Source organism: Primulina huaijiensis, chromosome 3, assembly GCF_012295235.1.
Source record: "Primulina huaijiensis isolate GDHJ02 chromosome 3, ASM1229523v2, whole genome shotgun sequence".
In the NCBI taxonomy this organism is placed as follows: Eukaryota; Viridiplantae; Streptophyta; class Magnoliopsida; order Lamiales; family Gesneriaceae; genus Primulina; species Primulina huaijiensis.
Window position 1 is genome coordinate 21,764,779 of NC_133308.1, and position 17,059 is coordinate 21,781,837.

General features: G+C 37.8%; 1 protein-coding gene across 2 annotated transcripts; it reads right to left on the reverse strand.

Annotated features, from left to right (window-relative positions):
- Positions 1 to 415: 415 nt before the first annotated feature.
- LOC140973721 (brefeldin A-inhibited guanine nucleotide-exchange protein 1) lies at positions 416 to 16,184 on the reverse strand. Of its 2 annotated transcripts, none has more exons than XM_073436724.1 (11): positions 15,025 to 16,184; positions 13,255 to 13,572; positions 11,914 to 12,244; positions 11,195 to 11,617; positions 6,168 to 6,457; positions 5,616 to 5,889; positions 4,852 to 5,354; positions 4,430 to 4,751; positions 2,486 to 2,834; positions 1,484 to 2,163; positions 416 to 1,187 (listed from the first exon to the last, which is right to left on the reverse strand). In XM_073436724.1, exons 1-11 carry the CDS (start codon positions 16,032 to 16,034, stop codon positions 579 to 581), a joined length of 5,109 nt encoding a protein of 1,702 aa, XP_073292825.1. In that variant the 5' UTR covers positions 16,035 to 16,184; the 3' UTR covers positions 416 to 578. The 2 variants fall into 2 exon arrangements, with proteins under 2 accessions (XP_073292825.1, XP_073292826.1); XM_073436725.1 differs by lacking the exon at positions 15,025 to 16,184 and adding an exon at positions 14,543 to 14,996.
- Positions 16,185 to 17,059: the final 875 nt, after the last annotated feature.

Genomic DNA, 17,059 nt, shown 5'->3' on the forward strand with positions numbered 1-17,059 from the left:
AGAAAATCTCCTTGCTATACTCGTTTATTTAGTATGGGGCCATCTATAGCTGTCATATCCATTTTACAAAGTTATTTAAAATATAAACAATTTAAAACAAAAAATAGAACAAACTAATATAATACAATTATCAGATTGCGTTCTGAACTCAAATGCTTTAAATAAACAATATCAAACGCAACACGATTATCAATATCGTATTTTGAACTTTAAATTGTTGAAATTATCTAGTATCTAATTGGAGTTCTTGTAAAAAGACAAATGAGAACGTTCATCTAAGTTAGCACTTGATTCGGGGAATATTTTCATACGAGCAACAATTATAAATCTCATGCCTGAGAGATATTACTGAAAATTTCAAAACCTTTTAAACTGCAAGCAAAACTCTGATGATCATGAATACTATACTACTACGTCCATGAAAAGCTAAGGTTCCATAAAGTTAGTTTGTCAACGTGGTAAAACACAAATTGCTCCTACACTTTGAATTACAAAATTGGATGTTCTGCTACAAATGGCCGGAGTTTGTAACAGTAAACACAAAATGGTCGACAAACATAAATCACAAACAAAAAATATCAAGATTGCATTAGTAAAGGGCCTATACATGATTGAAATATGTTGCTAAGAACAAGCTGCACTTCCTGTGAGTTATGCTCGCTTCGCACAAGATCTGCTAGTAATGGGAATAACTGTGAAACATAAATTCTAAAAGAATCTCTTTCCATACTACACAAAATACGCATTACTAACAGGACTAAAGGAGTACGCGCTGCCAACTCCTCCTTCTTGGCCGAGCCTAACGGAAGAAAACTGTGACGCACAGGCTTGCTAACAGCATTATTGGCAGATCCAAAGCCAGCACAATTTAGGTATATTTTCAACACTTGCTCACATACAGACACAAGCTCTGCTTCTAAATTTCTCTCCTCGCACAACAATGAATTATTCATGAGTAAATCATGCAGGAAGTTTATGTAGTTCTGATAAGACTCGTTTTCAAAATGAACCAATGGTGGATCTGAGATCTCTAGGGCATAGCATGCCTTTTCTAACTTAAGCAGTAAACTTGTTTCGATGTTTAATTCATGGGAATGAGATGCAATGGATGAGTAAGTTTCAAGAAGGATGGTGACAGAACCCACAGACAAAGTCTGCCAATGCATCTTGTAAAGATCAGTAACAACCTAAGAGCAAGGAGAAAAAAGATCAAAGTTAAATTTTGAAGAAGCAAACTGAAACCATTATCTCGCAGTATCACTTGTACACAAGAAAAAAACAAACAGATAAATTATGTTCTATAATAAGAAGGTAATCGGTGAATTATGAAGGGATGAGCTTTAAGGAAATCTAAAAAGAGAGATGATCCATCAAAGCCATACCAATAATATAGTCATAACACGGATTTTTCTCAATCGGTTTGCAAACAAAAACATGCCATCCAGTCAGTTGAGCACAAGCAAGGGAAGGGGATACGGCGCACCTGTATAATGAGGAGCTGCATGGTAATATGGCTTTTCATCCTTGAAACAACATATGCTGCAGTTTGCAGGTTGTCATCCTCAGGGTCATCATTTACTGCTCCATTGCTAGAAGCCAATTCCATGTCGCTCTTGGGTTGGGCAACATCAGGCACCTCAACACTGTCCATGGTTTTCAAAAGCTTAAGCAATCCAGGGAAACTGGAAGCAGCAGCCTCTTTTATACAAAGAAAAATATCTCTCCATTCTTTTTCAAAAAGATTGCTTCTCAAATCAGCAACCAAACACATCAAAGCAGCTACTCCAGCGCTTGAAGGACCTTGACCTGGACTTCTAATGAATCCTACCAGTATCGTAACAACTCCAACCAGTTGAGACCTAACTGAATCAAAGAAATGGACAAAAAGATCACTCAAACATTGTGCTGCTATTGCGGAAGTCTCAGAGTCCCATGCACTTCCATCACTGTGTCTGAATCTAGCACTTGGTGAACTGCAATCATCCTTCTGATTCACTTTACTATCAAATGTGGAATGGAAAACTGGAAATATCATGGAGTTGAAAACATTAGACCAAAATGGCTGAGAAAAAAGATGGCCATGATCCTTCAAAATATTAAACAGAACTTCCAAAGCACTCTTTCTAATGGCTGATCTAGGATCAGATGTCAATCTTGATAGGCCTGAAACAAGCACAACCCAAAGTCACAAACTAGAGAGAGAGATATTTGCTCCAAAAAAAAAACTATAGAGATATTACAAAGAGGTTAATGAACGAGAAACAAACTAACAGATTTTCTATATTCATATTTAAATGGAAAGGCTACAAAAAAATTTAAGAAGTTACGGAGGGTAAAAATGTAGCAATCTCTGCCAAAATGCAAAAAATTCTGAAAGAAAATAAATGATCAATCAGAGAGAGAGAGAGAGGGGGGGGGATGATTCACGAATTTGTTGCTACTACCACTATCTCAACAGCTATGTAGTTCAACAGACATCATATACCTGATAGCAAAGGAACCCAAAAATGTATGTGTTCATCTTTGCAGGCTTGAACATCCAAAACATTGTCCTCCAGAGGAGTGATTTCATCCCCCTTAATTTTTTCGTTACAAGCAAGTTCACCATCTGCAAGTCTAACAGCACAGTACCGTAGAAAAGCAATTGCATTGAGGCTAATGTCGCTGTTAAATCTACTACTTGTGAAAGTGATGAGGCACTTAACACAATCAGTAAAAGTCGTAGTTTCTGTCTCGGTAATGTGGGAAAAGTATTCTCGTACTATTTTCTCCATGGTCTCAAAGGCCAGCAAGACTATGCTCTTTCTTTCATCAGCTGCTGCGGCTGTGAACACCTGCAGATTTAACATTCTGATGATGATGCAGATAAGGCAAGGGTGGGTCAGCTCAGAAGCTTCACAAGCACATCCATAAACTTGGTCTCAAAAGACAGACCTGATCTTAAAGTATATTGTCTACATATCCTATCACAATAAGTTTTCAGAATGCAGCTATACAGTAATCATCCTATTATATTTGAGTGGAAAGGTCACTTAAAAAATTCATGAACCATGAAGAAGAATAGTATTTTAATTTATAATTTTCATATCATGGGAAAGCAGCGAAAGAGAGGGAAGTGTTGTACTGTTGTTATGAAAAGATTTCTTAATTGGTCTACAGAACATTAAAAAAAATGACTGCACAAGTGTTAGGTGAAAAGAATTTATTGACTCCTTTTAGGCTACCACCTCTGTCCCAGCCTTGCTGATCCTACGATATCAGGTGATTCAGAAGCTGGGAGCATAGTGGAGTCAAGGTAAAGCAAAGCTGCATTTGCAATAAAGCAAATATGAAATGGCATAAAGCCTGGAGATCCTCAAGAAAGTGGTAGGAAAGTTGGGATTTCATTTATAATTTTATGGAAGAAAAAAAATTGTAGATTACAACCATAATTTTATCAGTAAAGTAATTGATATGTTATTTTACATTCCGTGGTATCTCTTCCTATATAAAAAGGAAGGAGGTAGCCTATAAATCCTGAATAATTTTCTTTCATGATGAAATCTGAAAATTATTGACCCTTCCACATTCTCACAAAGATACAGTAGTGCAATCATCAACATGAACTACCCCCCACCCCCTGAATAGCTAGCTATACTCATTATTAAGAACAGGCGTGTGACATACAGGACTAAAGTCGTAACTACGACTTCTGAAGCAAATATGACAATTAAAAAGACAGGAGATAAGGACCTAGGACAACATTAACCATTCCCTCACCATGTTTGCCACCACCAAGCGCACTACATCGTAAACCCACGCCAACAGCACCGTGTGCCATCCCCGCAAAATCAATACAATATCCAAGAATTCAAACCACCACCAGCACCACAAAATGCATGAATGGAAGGCCCCATTTAACAATTCATAGAACCGCATGCTGGGGAACGAAGAAGCCAACTATCAATCCATTTAGATCTCTTTGTCCCTAAGTGAAAGTAATAATGGACTTTTCTTGGTTCTGAGTTTGTTTTTGGTGGAAGCTAGGTCAATCACCTTAAAGGGGTAAATTTTGTATGACATCAAATCACAGTTGAGATATCATCATGATTATCGGTAGTAACTGCTTCAAAAATTCAAAGGGATTAAGACTTCGTTGGTTTACAGCAATTTTGCAAGAGGAAGATATGGCACTGTTCAAGTTTAAGTTATTTATTATTTTACAAAAAAGAATATACTTAAGGTACATTAAGTAATTACCACTAATCAACTTCTTTTATAAATAATAGCTGAGTTGCCAATATGATGACAGACATGCTAGGTACTCCTAGAATATAAACTGGTGGACTACTTATGTTCAGAGGCTATATCTGAAGAAAAATTGGAGTAAATTAAATTACTCGACCCTCTATCTAGTTAAGACATAAAAAGGCAAAACTGTAAAATTTACCATGAAAACACTCTTCCATCCAGATTTTACATTACTGACACGGCTTAGCACCATTTGCGAGACACACCGAACTACTAGCTCTCTGATTTCTGCAGAGCTGCTTTTCTGCATCACAACCACGAAAGGGCTCAAAAATTCATTTTGGAAATTATAGTTTGCCAGTTCTTCTCGTTCTAGGAATTTCGTTGCAAGTTGGCGCAGTGAGTCCATGACAAAAATTGCAACAGAGAGGTTTTCTGACAGACCAACTGCCACAAAAAATTCTGAAAGGACGCTCCATATTCGCGACCACACAAGTCTGATGCGATTCATGTTGTAGTGCCTGCAAAACAAACATCGAGTGGTTGTATTTATCACACTATACATCCCTGGAACATTTGTAAGAAAGCAAGGAACCGCTTGAATTTAGGAATGAATCTTACGCAACTTCCACAATTTTTGTGAGGCTAAACACACGAGGGTCAGTTGGAGACTGCAATTCTGACATAGAGACTTTGCAAAGAACCTTTACAAAAGCCACTATTGCCTCGCTGTTCAACCTTTGGCTATGAGCAAAGATGTGGTTTAATTCAAAACTTCCAATTTGATCAAGGAAATGTAAGTTTGATATGAAGTTATTGATCTGCTCTGGGGTTACAAGACCAGGAGAATTCGCTCCGACAGAGGTACTGTCATAGGAGCACCCTCGAACAACTGCCATCACCGCGGGATTCTGGAGTGTTCCTTTTTTCTTCAAAGATGGGTAGCTGGTAGATCTTAGTGATATATCTTCAGTATCAGAATAGGATGTATTAAGAGAAGACAGGTCATATGGTGCTCCATCCCCCAAGAGCTGCAGATGCTCAAACCGGGATAAGCACGTTAAAATATGTTCCCATGCCTCCAGAAGGTAGTTTCCATCTTCAATAGCAATTGAAATTATGGCCTGACAAAACAACAGAGAGTTTCAAAAATCAGTATTACACCAAGGTAAACCATATCATTTCCAAGAAAAAAATAACGATTTAACTCCACCTGGTAAGCAACAGTAATAATCGATAATTATTCATCATGGAAACTTACAAGCAACTGCAGTTGATAATTCACGGTGGTGTGCTGCTTGAGTAGCAGAGGTGGTGCATGCATGTGTTTTGGTGAGCTATAAGCACATTAAGAAAGACAGAAGAGAAAGTGAAATGATATATACCTTGACAGCATCAACATTTTTTTGCTTCATATCTGCAGCACAATGGAGATAAGTAAACTTAGCCACAGTGGTGACAAAAGCATCTCTCTGAGTCTGCATACCCATAACAGCAGTGACATGCACAGCATGTCGGAATCCATGCAAGCACTGAGAGGTAGCTTCCTTGTCATCGATCTGGTCCAGAGTTACACTAAACGCAGCTAGCATTGGGCCCCAGCAAACTTCAACCATGAACCTCAATATTGTAGGGTCAGCTACAGCATAATACACAGCCCTGATGTGTAAATGAGAAGAGTACTTAGGAATTGTGAACTGTGGTCGCCATTCCAATAAATCAAAGAAGAAAACATCTATCAATATATATCGATCATTCTACTTCAAGAAAGGATATTCCAACATCTTTCTGCTTCAAGTAAGCTATTTCCACCAACATCATTACGATTTACAAGTAGCATTTTCTTAATTTCCACGTAGAAGGCACTAGTACAAAGAAAGAAATTAAATACAGCAAATACATGGTAAACTACCAAAACCCTGGGAGCATAAGCTTACTCTGATTTTAAAGAATTTGCTTTAAACTGCTCTTGGATGTGCCTTATTTGATATCCATTGGCACCTAATGGTTTTTCTTCTGTCTGCTTCCAAACCAGATTAAGTATACCATCAAAACCCAACAGTTTATTCAGGCTGTTTTCCTGTTTGCTTTGGGGGGCAGAAGAATTAGCATTCATTCTAATCTCATTTTTGACAATCTGATCATAGAGTGCACCCAAATAATCTTCAGCTAGATCCTTGCCATTATCAATCCCCCGGTTATTCCGGATGAAATCAGCCTTGGTCATCTAAATAGTTGAAAATAATCAAGGATCAGTGACTTCATTTCCATGCATAATGCCTGCGCCAAGGCAAATATTTGGATCTATTTTTGCTTATTTAAGGAAAATACAGAAAATCATTATTCAATAAAAAAATACAGAAAATCAGTAACGAGCCCTATAAATGGCATAACTTAAGCAGATAATGTCTTGGAAGAGAGAGAAAAACAGAGTTCTACTCAAGATCATGGTTCTAAAATTCGCTAGGAGCTAGTCGGGCGCCAGACAAGTGCCTAGAGCCTAGTCGGTAGGCGGATTCCACGATATCAAAAGACTTGTAATGGTTCTTAGACTAAATTTCAACCCAAACTTTGTTAAAATCCAATTGACACTTGGTTCATTCCTTATGCTTAAGGCGGATCAGAATAATAGAAAATGCAAGAGAAATCAAAATAAAGAAAAAATTTAGGGTCTGGTTCAATTTTCTTATGTGTGCAGAAGTAAACAGACAAAAAAGATGAGAGTAGCATGTTAGGGCAAGCGCAAGCCAACAAATCGTGGTTTTAATTAGGCCTTCAATCCCAAAAAATTAAAAGCACGAGCCTATCTTATGTAATGTTCTAGTTTAATTCGGCTTTCAAAAATTAAAAGCCCAAAAAAAATTTCCCAAAAAAACTTTAAATGTCTAGGCCGCCTTGAACCGCTGTGAACCGCCTAGGACAGCCTAGACCCGCCTAGGCCCGCCTAAGAGCGCCTAGGCGCCCTTGCCGCATAGGCTGGCCGCATAGGCTGGCCGCCTAGAACCTTTTCGGTGTGGTCAAGTGGAGCCTAGCGCCTAGGCGGCGCCACGCCTAGCCCAAGTTTTAGAACACTGCTCAAGATCAATGTGAATATGAAAAAAATAGTCAAAGATGTTTGCTAATATCATGAGTACTGGAAATAATCCTACCAAATTATCCATATAGAGGAATATCGTAAAAAGTTTCTCAAACTTCGGAGGTTAGTTGGACCATAGGAGAGACGAACAACGTTTGCATTAAGCATGAGAAAGACAGGATTAGCAAGATAAATTTGAAAACAAATGACCAAAAAAAGGTGACATAAGATAAAGGCATCCACAAGTTAACTATAATATGAATATGACCGGCTATGACGTGCTAAATTTTCGGAGGAGATTCAAACAGCTATATTGTCTCGATCGTACAAGCTTGATGATGATTAAAGGTGAAGAATCAAGTACATTTGAACGATTGAAGGAGTTCAATGAACCGTTCCATGAAGACTGTCGAGCAACAAAGTATTCGAGTACAAAATGACCCAGGAAGGCATCCAGGATGCACCCCAGCAGCCAGAAACACGCGCCCCAACGTGCCAGACTGAGGACAGCGCGCGCCAGCGCCCCTCTGTGCGAGAACAACGCGCTCCAGCTGACAGAAATCTCCGCCCCAGCGCGCTGCAGTGCAGAATGCCACATAGAAATTCTAACTTACGATTTTTGTTGTATTTTTTATATAAACATCTTGTAAAAACATTAGTGATGAAAAATTGAAGAATATTAAATGAATTTGTGAGTTTTCTCTCAACAAGAAAGCTTCGGCATTGTGCACGCTTTTGTGTTTTTATCAAATCAAACTTATCAAAGTTTAATAATTTGTGACGTTTGTCGATTTGTGTTCACTCGGAATGTCAAATACGAGTTCTTTGAAGGTTCGTTTGAGCTCGATTGTTTATTTGTGTTATTTGTCAGTAAACCGCATGATTTAGGGGGGAATACACGTTACTTGTTTTCAAATATTAAAGATCGGGTTAAAGAAATCCTGTTGTTCATAGAATAGAGGGCGCGACTGAGTCTAGTTCGTGTTTGTTTTTCTTGGGTAACCGGATTCGCATCATAAGGTCTAACTTATAATGCATAGATTGCAGTTTACTAGGAAGATGGAAAAGAACAGAATCAAGAAATTACAAATCCATGTAATGAAGCATAAGTAATTACGATCATTATATGGTAAGTCTGATGGAAGGGGTTGGGATATAGAAGGAGTGGAATGGAACAATATCGATAGCGAATCTAGATCATAATTGGAGAAACTTTTTACATAGGAAGAGATCAGAGAGCGATGTTTGAGAGTGATGGTTCAAAGGCTTCAGGCCTAGACGGTTTTACAATTGCATTCTACTAGGATTGTTGGGATATTTTAAAAAAAGATACGTTAAAGGTTTTTAATGAATATTTTGAGGGGGTTGTTATCACTTATCAATGGTATCACCAATAAAACATATATATATTTGATTCCTAAAATAAGATTCGGTTAAGATAAGAAATTTTCGGCTTATCAATTTGACAACAAGTTTGTATGAGATTACTGCTAACGTCTTGTCTTTAAGAATGAAAAAATTTATACCCATCACAATAGCATAAACTCAAAGCGCTTTTATCGAAGGTAAACAAATTTTAGATTGTTGTCTCATAACTAACGAGTTGGGAGCTAAAAAAAAGAGAAGTCCATTTCGAGAAGGCTGATGACAATGTGGATTGGAGGTTTTTGGATTTTGTCTTACTAAAAAAAGGGTTCGGCGAGAGATGGAGAAATTGGATTAAGGGTGGGTGTCTCGAATGTGTCTTTCTCGATACTTATTAACAAAAGGCCTAGGGGTAAATTTAAGGGTGAGAAAGGTCTTCGGCAAGGTGACTCGTTTTCCCCACTTCTGTTTAATTTGGTAGTTGACGTGTTGGAAAGATTGATCGATAAGGCTAAGTCAATGAACCTTATCCAGGGTCTACAAGTAGGAAGAGAGATGGTAGAGATTTCCCACATTCAGTTTGTGAATGAAACTTTGTTCTTAGTAAAGAATGTTAACCATTTGCGATTTTTGGTGGTGACTTTGAATTCATTTTGTCATATGTCAGGGCTTAAGATCAATTTGGAAAAAAGTGCTTTGTTGGGCCTTAATTGTGAGGAACAAGTGGAATGGTTAGCTAGTGAGATTGGATGTCAGAGGGAAAAATGACCTATTAGATATTAGGGGGTTCCACTAGGCGGAAATCCGTTGCAAATTTCGTTTTGAGAACCTGTTCTGTCGAAGAAGTTAGCGAGTTGGAAGAAAGTGTTTTGTTCTAGAAGGGATGGATTGACCTTGATCTCAGCAGTGTTGAATGCTTTACCAATGCACTTCATGTCTCTTTTAGGATCCCACCGGGTACAAAAGAGGGATTTTTATGAAATGGAGCTGATGGGATTTACATTATCACTTGGTTGTGTGGGAACATGTTTGTAAACCGAGGATAGAAGAAGCCTGGGTTTTGGAAACATTTGTCTGAGAAATAGGGCATTTCTAGGGGAATGATGTGGAAAATTTTTTATGAGAGAGAGTGTGTGGAAAAAAGTTATAGTGAGCAAATACGGTTTACAGAATAATGGCTAAGATGTGGGCTTAGCACGAAATGTTACATTCAGAAACCCATAAAAGTTTCTCTATAGAATATACTTGGTTTTTCAGAAGTCGATGAACGCCGTGGTTAAAGGGGATAACGTTATCAGGTTTTGGGAGGAGGTGGTATGGGGATTCTTCTTTTAAAGATCTTTATCCTTCGTTGTTTAAGATATTATCAGTTCACAACAAGCTTATTTCTCATTTATTTCGATCGGATCAATCTTCATTTCCGTTCTCTATATCTTGGGATTTGCATTTTCGGCGAAACTTGAGGGATGAAAAGTGAACAACTTGAGCTTTTTGTTAGGAGCCTTAGAGAGGGTCATGTTGGTTGAGGGAGAAGCAAATACTTCAGGGGTTTTTTCAGTCGAGTCTTTCTACGTGTCTTTCTTTCCAGTTAGTGATTTTCCTTCCTTCACTCTTTTTCATGTAATTCGGAAAGTGTCAATCTACTTTTAGGTTCAAGTTTTCTCGTGGATTGTGATACTGGGAATATTATCAACATGTGAGATGATGCAAAAGACGTGGCCTACTTGTTCTCTTTGCCCGAGTTGGTACGTGTTGTGTCGGCAAGAGGTAGAGACCCAGGACCATATTTTTATTCATTGCCCTATCATGAGACGCCTTTGGTTCAAAGCTTTGCAGGAGTTAGGTCTGGTTTGGGAAATTCCAAAATCAGCGAAGGAGTTTTTGTTGGCTCTAATATTAACCACTTTGCAGCTAAATAGAATGGTTAAGTGATGAGAGACCTAAAAAGGTTAATACAAAAAGTACCTAATTGTCTCTCCAAGCAACCTAAACCCTCTTAAAAAGTATGAGAGACCTAAAACATATGGTATTGGATATTGAAAACAGCTAGAGGATATGTTATGCTGACCATTAGATGCATGTAAGAGAAAGCGAAAGGAAATAATACTAGTTAATATGAAAAACTTATGATACTTTAACTTTTGGTTTAAATTTGTTTACTTCCTAATCCCATCCAAAAGATTTAGAACTTAAAAAGTGGTCTCTTATTTTTCAAAAATGCATCAGGTACAAAACTTTGGAAATCAACATCATGTTTATTATTTGAATAAAGAGTACAACTCATTCAGCCACATTTTTATTCAATGTATGGAAAGCTTAGCCCGTTTATCTACATCTATAAAGCTAAAATCACTAAGGAAGGGTAACCCGAGATTCCAAGCTGAGAAAGCGGACTAATGAGAAACAAAGTAGTTAGCATCTCAAAAAAGAAAGATGACATTAGTACCATACAAACATGTCAAACAGATAGTACATGTAGATTAAGAAAAAACATAGAACAAAGAGAAGTGTTAGAAAACAAACCTTATCTTTTACCATGCTATTATGGGCATCGGTGTTGAGCATTATAACCGAGTAAGCAAGGACATAAGCTGTATCTGCACTTGAAAACGCATCCAAATTGCATTTACAATAGCGTTCAGCAAATTTTTCCATGATGCGGTCAATCTTTTGTGCTTCTCCAGGCAACCTAAACCCTCTCAAAAAGTACCTAATTGCTTCACCAAAGCCCATTTTTTCAAATTCGAAGGAATCTACGTATGCATGCATTACTTTCATAGGAAAATCCTCTCTTTCTCCAAAATAATCGCCAATCATACTTTCATTCAAGCTAGGTGTACTTTTAAGAAAAGAAGCTACTTCTTCGGGAGAGCTTCCAACCTTTTTGGCGCTTATTAAGAACTCAATTCCCTTCGAAGGTTTTCTGTTGAACAGTGCAACACCTTTCTGCATTTATTCCATTGACATGGTCACTACGGTATACCAGATCATTTTAAAATTTTATGGACATTATACATCAGTTCCCCCAGATGACACACAATGGAAAATTACCTAATTTGGAAAGTTACCAAATACAGTATTTAAAACACAAAGTAGATTCTTATTTAACTCGTTATAAAACCATCTCCTCACGGAAATTCGTCAGTCATGAAAGCAATTGATAAAGTAGATAAATTTTATGGATGTTAATTTATTTAGTTCGCCATGAGATAATAACACCACAAAATATTACATAACCTGACCTGCATTTCTAATTTATAAGCTCTACGTTGCTCCAATGAGATTGCATCCGAAAATTCAGAGTTCGCTTGTGAGAGCAGCTCATAATCAGTAAAATTTGCATCCTCGTTCAAATTAGAGGGTGATTCAGTTAAGTTCTCGTTGTCAGACAACTTCGGTGGATTCACATCTCCAACTTTCAGCTGGTGGTCCATCCATGACCCCATTGATTTAATGATTCTAACCAAACACTTAACTGATTCATGACGAAATGTCATATCTTGGGCAGGAGACAAAGTGGTAGTTGAACCAGGTGGTGGACCTAGAGCAGTTTTCAGAAGTCCGTTGACGGTCCTGCAAATAGCTTAAGGAGTCAGTAGTTGAAGTATAAATTCAAGAATATAAGAAAATATTTGGAAAAAACAAGGAAAACATGGACAGATAAAGAGTGAGAAGCCAGCAAAGAATGAAGTGGAAGAGAGACATATGAAAGAATCATAATCTGGCAAAGAATGAAGTGGAAGAGAAAGCTGCGTGAAAATTTTCTGCAATTCAAGTAGCAAATCTATATCATCCCAAATGACTATGATACGGCATGAACCTAAACAGAATATGTAAAGGAACTATCCATGTTTAAGTTACATGTCTTGAGTTTGAAATTCACCATTCAATATCTAGTTTGTCTCCAGAATCTCTTAAATTTCAAAGATATGGAATCCAACAAGATTGTTCGAATCTAAGCATTGCAACTTTTCTTTACCAACTTTGTTGAATGAAATTGTATGCCAAACTAGAACAATTTTTGGCATTCTTAATTATTCATTTCATAATCATCATCGTGTATCACGGCGTCCATCGTAGCATTTTACAAGTTTAAGATCCTCTGATCCTCACATAATTAATGACTTTAGAATGGCAAACTTGATCACTTGTCGTATTTTCAATTTTGAGGGGACCTGACTGATGACTTAATTCCTGTCTTCACTTTCCAAATATCAAGGATTTCACGGATGTGGGGAACTGCAGAGGCCAATCAAAAGCCAAGATAATAAAGAGTAGTTTGATTTTACAGAGTTAAAATTGACAAACCCAAGAATTTGGGTTATTATTACAAGAGATTATAAATACTCAGGACTAACTCTGTTTGACGCTCTTTGCCTTTGATTTTACAGCAATAAAGAAAAACTTGCATGCATTACTCAAACAAAAAATGTAGACCATCCGATCGGAGGCATTGCTTTTTCAAAAATAAAATGTAAAACATTCAATCGTAAGTAGAACATGTAAGGTTTCTAACCAAATTGATAGCCTGATCATGATAATTATGTTTGAAAACACAAATACCAAAACCTAAACCTTAGTACCTTTCAAATATGTTTGGAGCCTCCACATCACAGTCATAATTGACAAAAATATCAATAATAAACTGTGAATCCTGAGACATCTTCTCGAGTAAACTCAGAATGGTCATCTTCTGTAAGAAACTCGGTTGAAGCACATTCTCCAGCACACGAAGGATTAGCATGGGAAAAAAAATTCCAATTTCTGATTTGAGAACAGATCTAAATTTGGATATTAAGTTTTGAAATATTGAACAGAGAAGTTGAAAAATAGCCATAACAGATAGAGCACTGTTCTTTAACAATGATAAGCATAGATACTGCTTGACAGCATTAAGGAACCTGTAAACCAAAAAGTGTGTTAGCTGATCAGAGGAAAAAACAGACCCCTCATTTGTAGAAATGAATAGAGGGTTAGAGAAAACCATCGTGGTCACAAAATTTGTTAGCTAATCAGAGGAAAAAAAGAGACCCCGTTTATAGAAACCAAAAGAGGGATAAAGAAAATCATCATGGTTACAGAGCAATATCTTGCCTTCCACTTCAATGACTTTTTCTTATGTGCCACGATCCTGTTTCAAATTCTTGTACATTATACATACCAATTAACGGGAATCTCATGATAATTCAAATACCAATATGTAGTTTAGCACCGTCCAGAAAGAGCCCGAGATCCAGTCAAGACAAAGTGAAAATATATAAACCCTCCGCTTAAATAACCAAGTCAAATGTGATGCACATAATAGCGTATAGATATCTTAGAGCTGAGGCATGAGGGAAACATATCATTCATCAATGAGGTACCCTAAGTGATACTATGTTAGGATCAAATATTTGAAAATTTTCATCATACAGAACCACACATAGCCTTGCCTTGTGTCGAGGGACAAGGCTACGTTGCTAAGCCTTGAACATAAACATAAACCTTGTGGCTTTCAATAACTATTCACCATAACTACGTCTAAATTAGGGGTGTCAATCGGGTCGGGTTTCGGGTCAATCCGCGAAATTTTTTTATTTTTTTTCCCAACCCGAAAACCCCCAACCCGAACACGAACCCGTTTAACCCGACTCAACCCGTCTAACCCCGCATAACCCGCATTTTTTTTATTTTTTTAAAAAAAATTAATGAAAAAAAAAAAAAAATTCGGGCCAACCCGCAACCCAACCCGAAACCCTTCTAACCTGGCACTAACTCGAACCTGATTTTTTTCGTGTTGGGTCGTGTCGGGTTGACGGTCGTGTCGCATTTTGACACCCCTAGTCTAAATTATCTTCTAAGAAAACTAAAGGATAAAATTAGATACACAACTTGATAGGTTGGATTTCGAAGAGAGAATTATTTGGTGAGAAAAAACATAAACGAGGACATGGGCATCTTAGGTTCAATGAAATGCACGTAAACTGCATTGTTATCGCCTAAACTCTACAAAGATGAAGTAGATGGAGTAAGATAACCATAGCACAGTTCTGCAATCCTGTTTCACAAAATTTCCACATCGGGCACAAGTCATGGCTTGCTAATCATCCATCTCATCTGGTTTAAGCATCAATTCAGTTTTTATCCTTAAACATCCAAATATTATATCACCTTATCAGCATTGAACAACAGTCAGGCTCTCTCCATTCATTCACTTATGATCCTTGATCGCCATGGTATTGGTTACTCAAAGACATTCTACACAATTTAATCTCCAACACAATACAGGATAAAGTTCGATTCCAAGTTTCGAAGATCAAGAACAAACACGAGCAATTTTTAAAAGAATTTTGTGAGAACAAGTTAGCACTTGCCTCTCATCGGTACGCCATATTAGACCTGCATTCCCCATTATGACGTTTAGAAGCTCCAAGGATAGAATTTTGCCCCTTAAAAGGATATGATCATCAGGATGCTCCTGTGACGAAAACTTCATGGATAACTTGCATAAATTCTTGTAAATCAAAAAACCATCCTCCCTAATTTTACTGTAGCCGCTCAAATCATCACCCTCGTTGACAGATTCGTCAGCCTTCCCCTCTGGATGCTTGCCACCATTTTGAAGATCCAAGGACAAATTAGAATCAAGACTGTCCTTCGTTTCCACAATCTCGTTAACGAAGTTTTGAGCAAATTGTATGGAACTCCCTTCATTCAGATTCCTGTCAGCGAACTCTAACAATTCAGAGACGGACACATTCTTGAAATCGACAATCATGGAATTTTCTTGCACCCTGGTGAAAACAATGATCATCATCTGCCCAAGAACCGACTTTGCACAGATCTGATTGGTGCCACTGTGGCCACCCAGGTAGATATTGAAGCAGGATCTGACGACCTCAACAAGGCAATCGCCTCGGATGTAGATACAGGGGGATCGAACAGCAGAGAGCAGGACCTTGAGCACACCAAGCTCAACGGGCTCGTCCCCAAGTACAGCGCATTTACAAATAGAGTCAACTAGGCGGAAAATGAGGGAGGAGTCGTCTTTGATTTCGCAGCAGCGGATGAGACCAAAAGAAAAAAGTCGGTAAGCACAATCTAGGGCGGGCTCGACCACCTTGGGGGAAGCCGATTCGATGGCCATGATAAGGGGTTGAAGAAGGAAATCAGCATCCGAAGGAGAAAGGCCGTAGAGGGGGGAGCAGGAGGTGGGATCGTGGGGATCATCGGCCAACGAATGGAGCCTGTCGAGTGCAGATTTACAGGCAGAGACGAGGTGGGAGTGTTTCCTCCAGGCCACATTCTTGATTATCTTGTCCAGGGCAGGACCCAGCACCAACCCACAACGGGACGTCCCACCTAGGTTTTGGGGAGCTGACATTGATAAACTAACGCTGGATTACCTTTCCAAGACAGAAATTATATTAATTTTCATGGAGAAATGCCGTCGGCATCGTTGTTCGTAGCTAAATTGTCCGGAGAAATATAAACCAGCATGGACCCTCTTCTCTTCTGATCTGATGAGAAGGATTGTAAGACGTGTATATGTATATATATTCAATCAATTTATATGTATATATATTCAATCAATTAATATTTTAGTTTTAAAAAAAATACAATATTCATAATATTTTATCAAATAATTAGTTTTGTTTGATTATATATAAATACATTTGATTATATATAAATAGATTTCTTGATTATTAAAATTTAATATAAATCGTAACCGAAACCATAAGAATGGGAATAATCGATTTTGAAATCATGCGTTTGTTTTTAAATAAGAATCGAGTTGACTCACCTCACGGATATGAATCTATGAAACCGTAACACAAGAAACTTATTCAAAATTAAAATATNATGATGTCCAGAAACTTATTCCACAAAGTGTATGTATGATGTCCACTATTGTTTTTCCTCGGCCCATTTCCAGCCATTTCTCGGTTTATTAGTTTGATTGAATGTCATGGGTAGGTGGTAACCGAGGCTACGGACCTTTTTTGATCCAAGCCCAACATTCCCTGAGGATCGTCGTGCAAACATGTTGCAACGTAGGGATGTAAATAAACCGAGCCGAATACTATCATGCTCGAGCTCGGCTCGTTTAGGATATATATATATATATGATTGAACTCGATTAGAGCTTTTATTATTAAGCTCGAGCTCGACTCGTTTGAAAATTATTAAGCTAGCGAATAGTTCGAGCCCGGTTCGTTAATAGCTCGTTTGTCATGTTTAACAATCCTAGCTCGAGTTCAGCTCATTAAGTGAACTCGTTTTCAATCTCGTTAAAAAAACTTATTTTTACCTTATTAAACAAACTCGTTTTAGAGCTCGTCGAGCATTTTAAGCCAAAAGGACAACTAAGATATGAGGAATTAAAGGGTATGCTTTTCATTTATAACA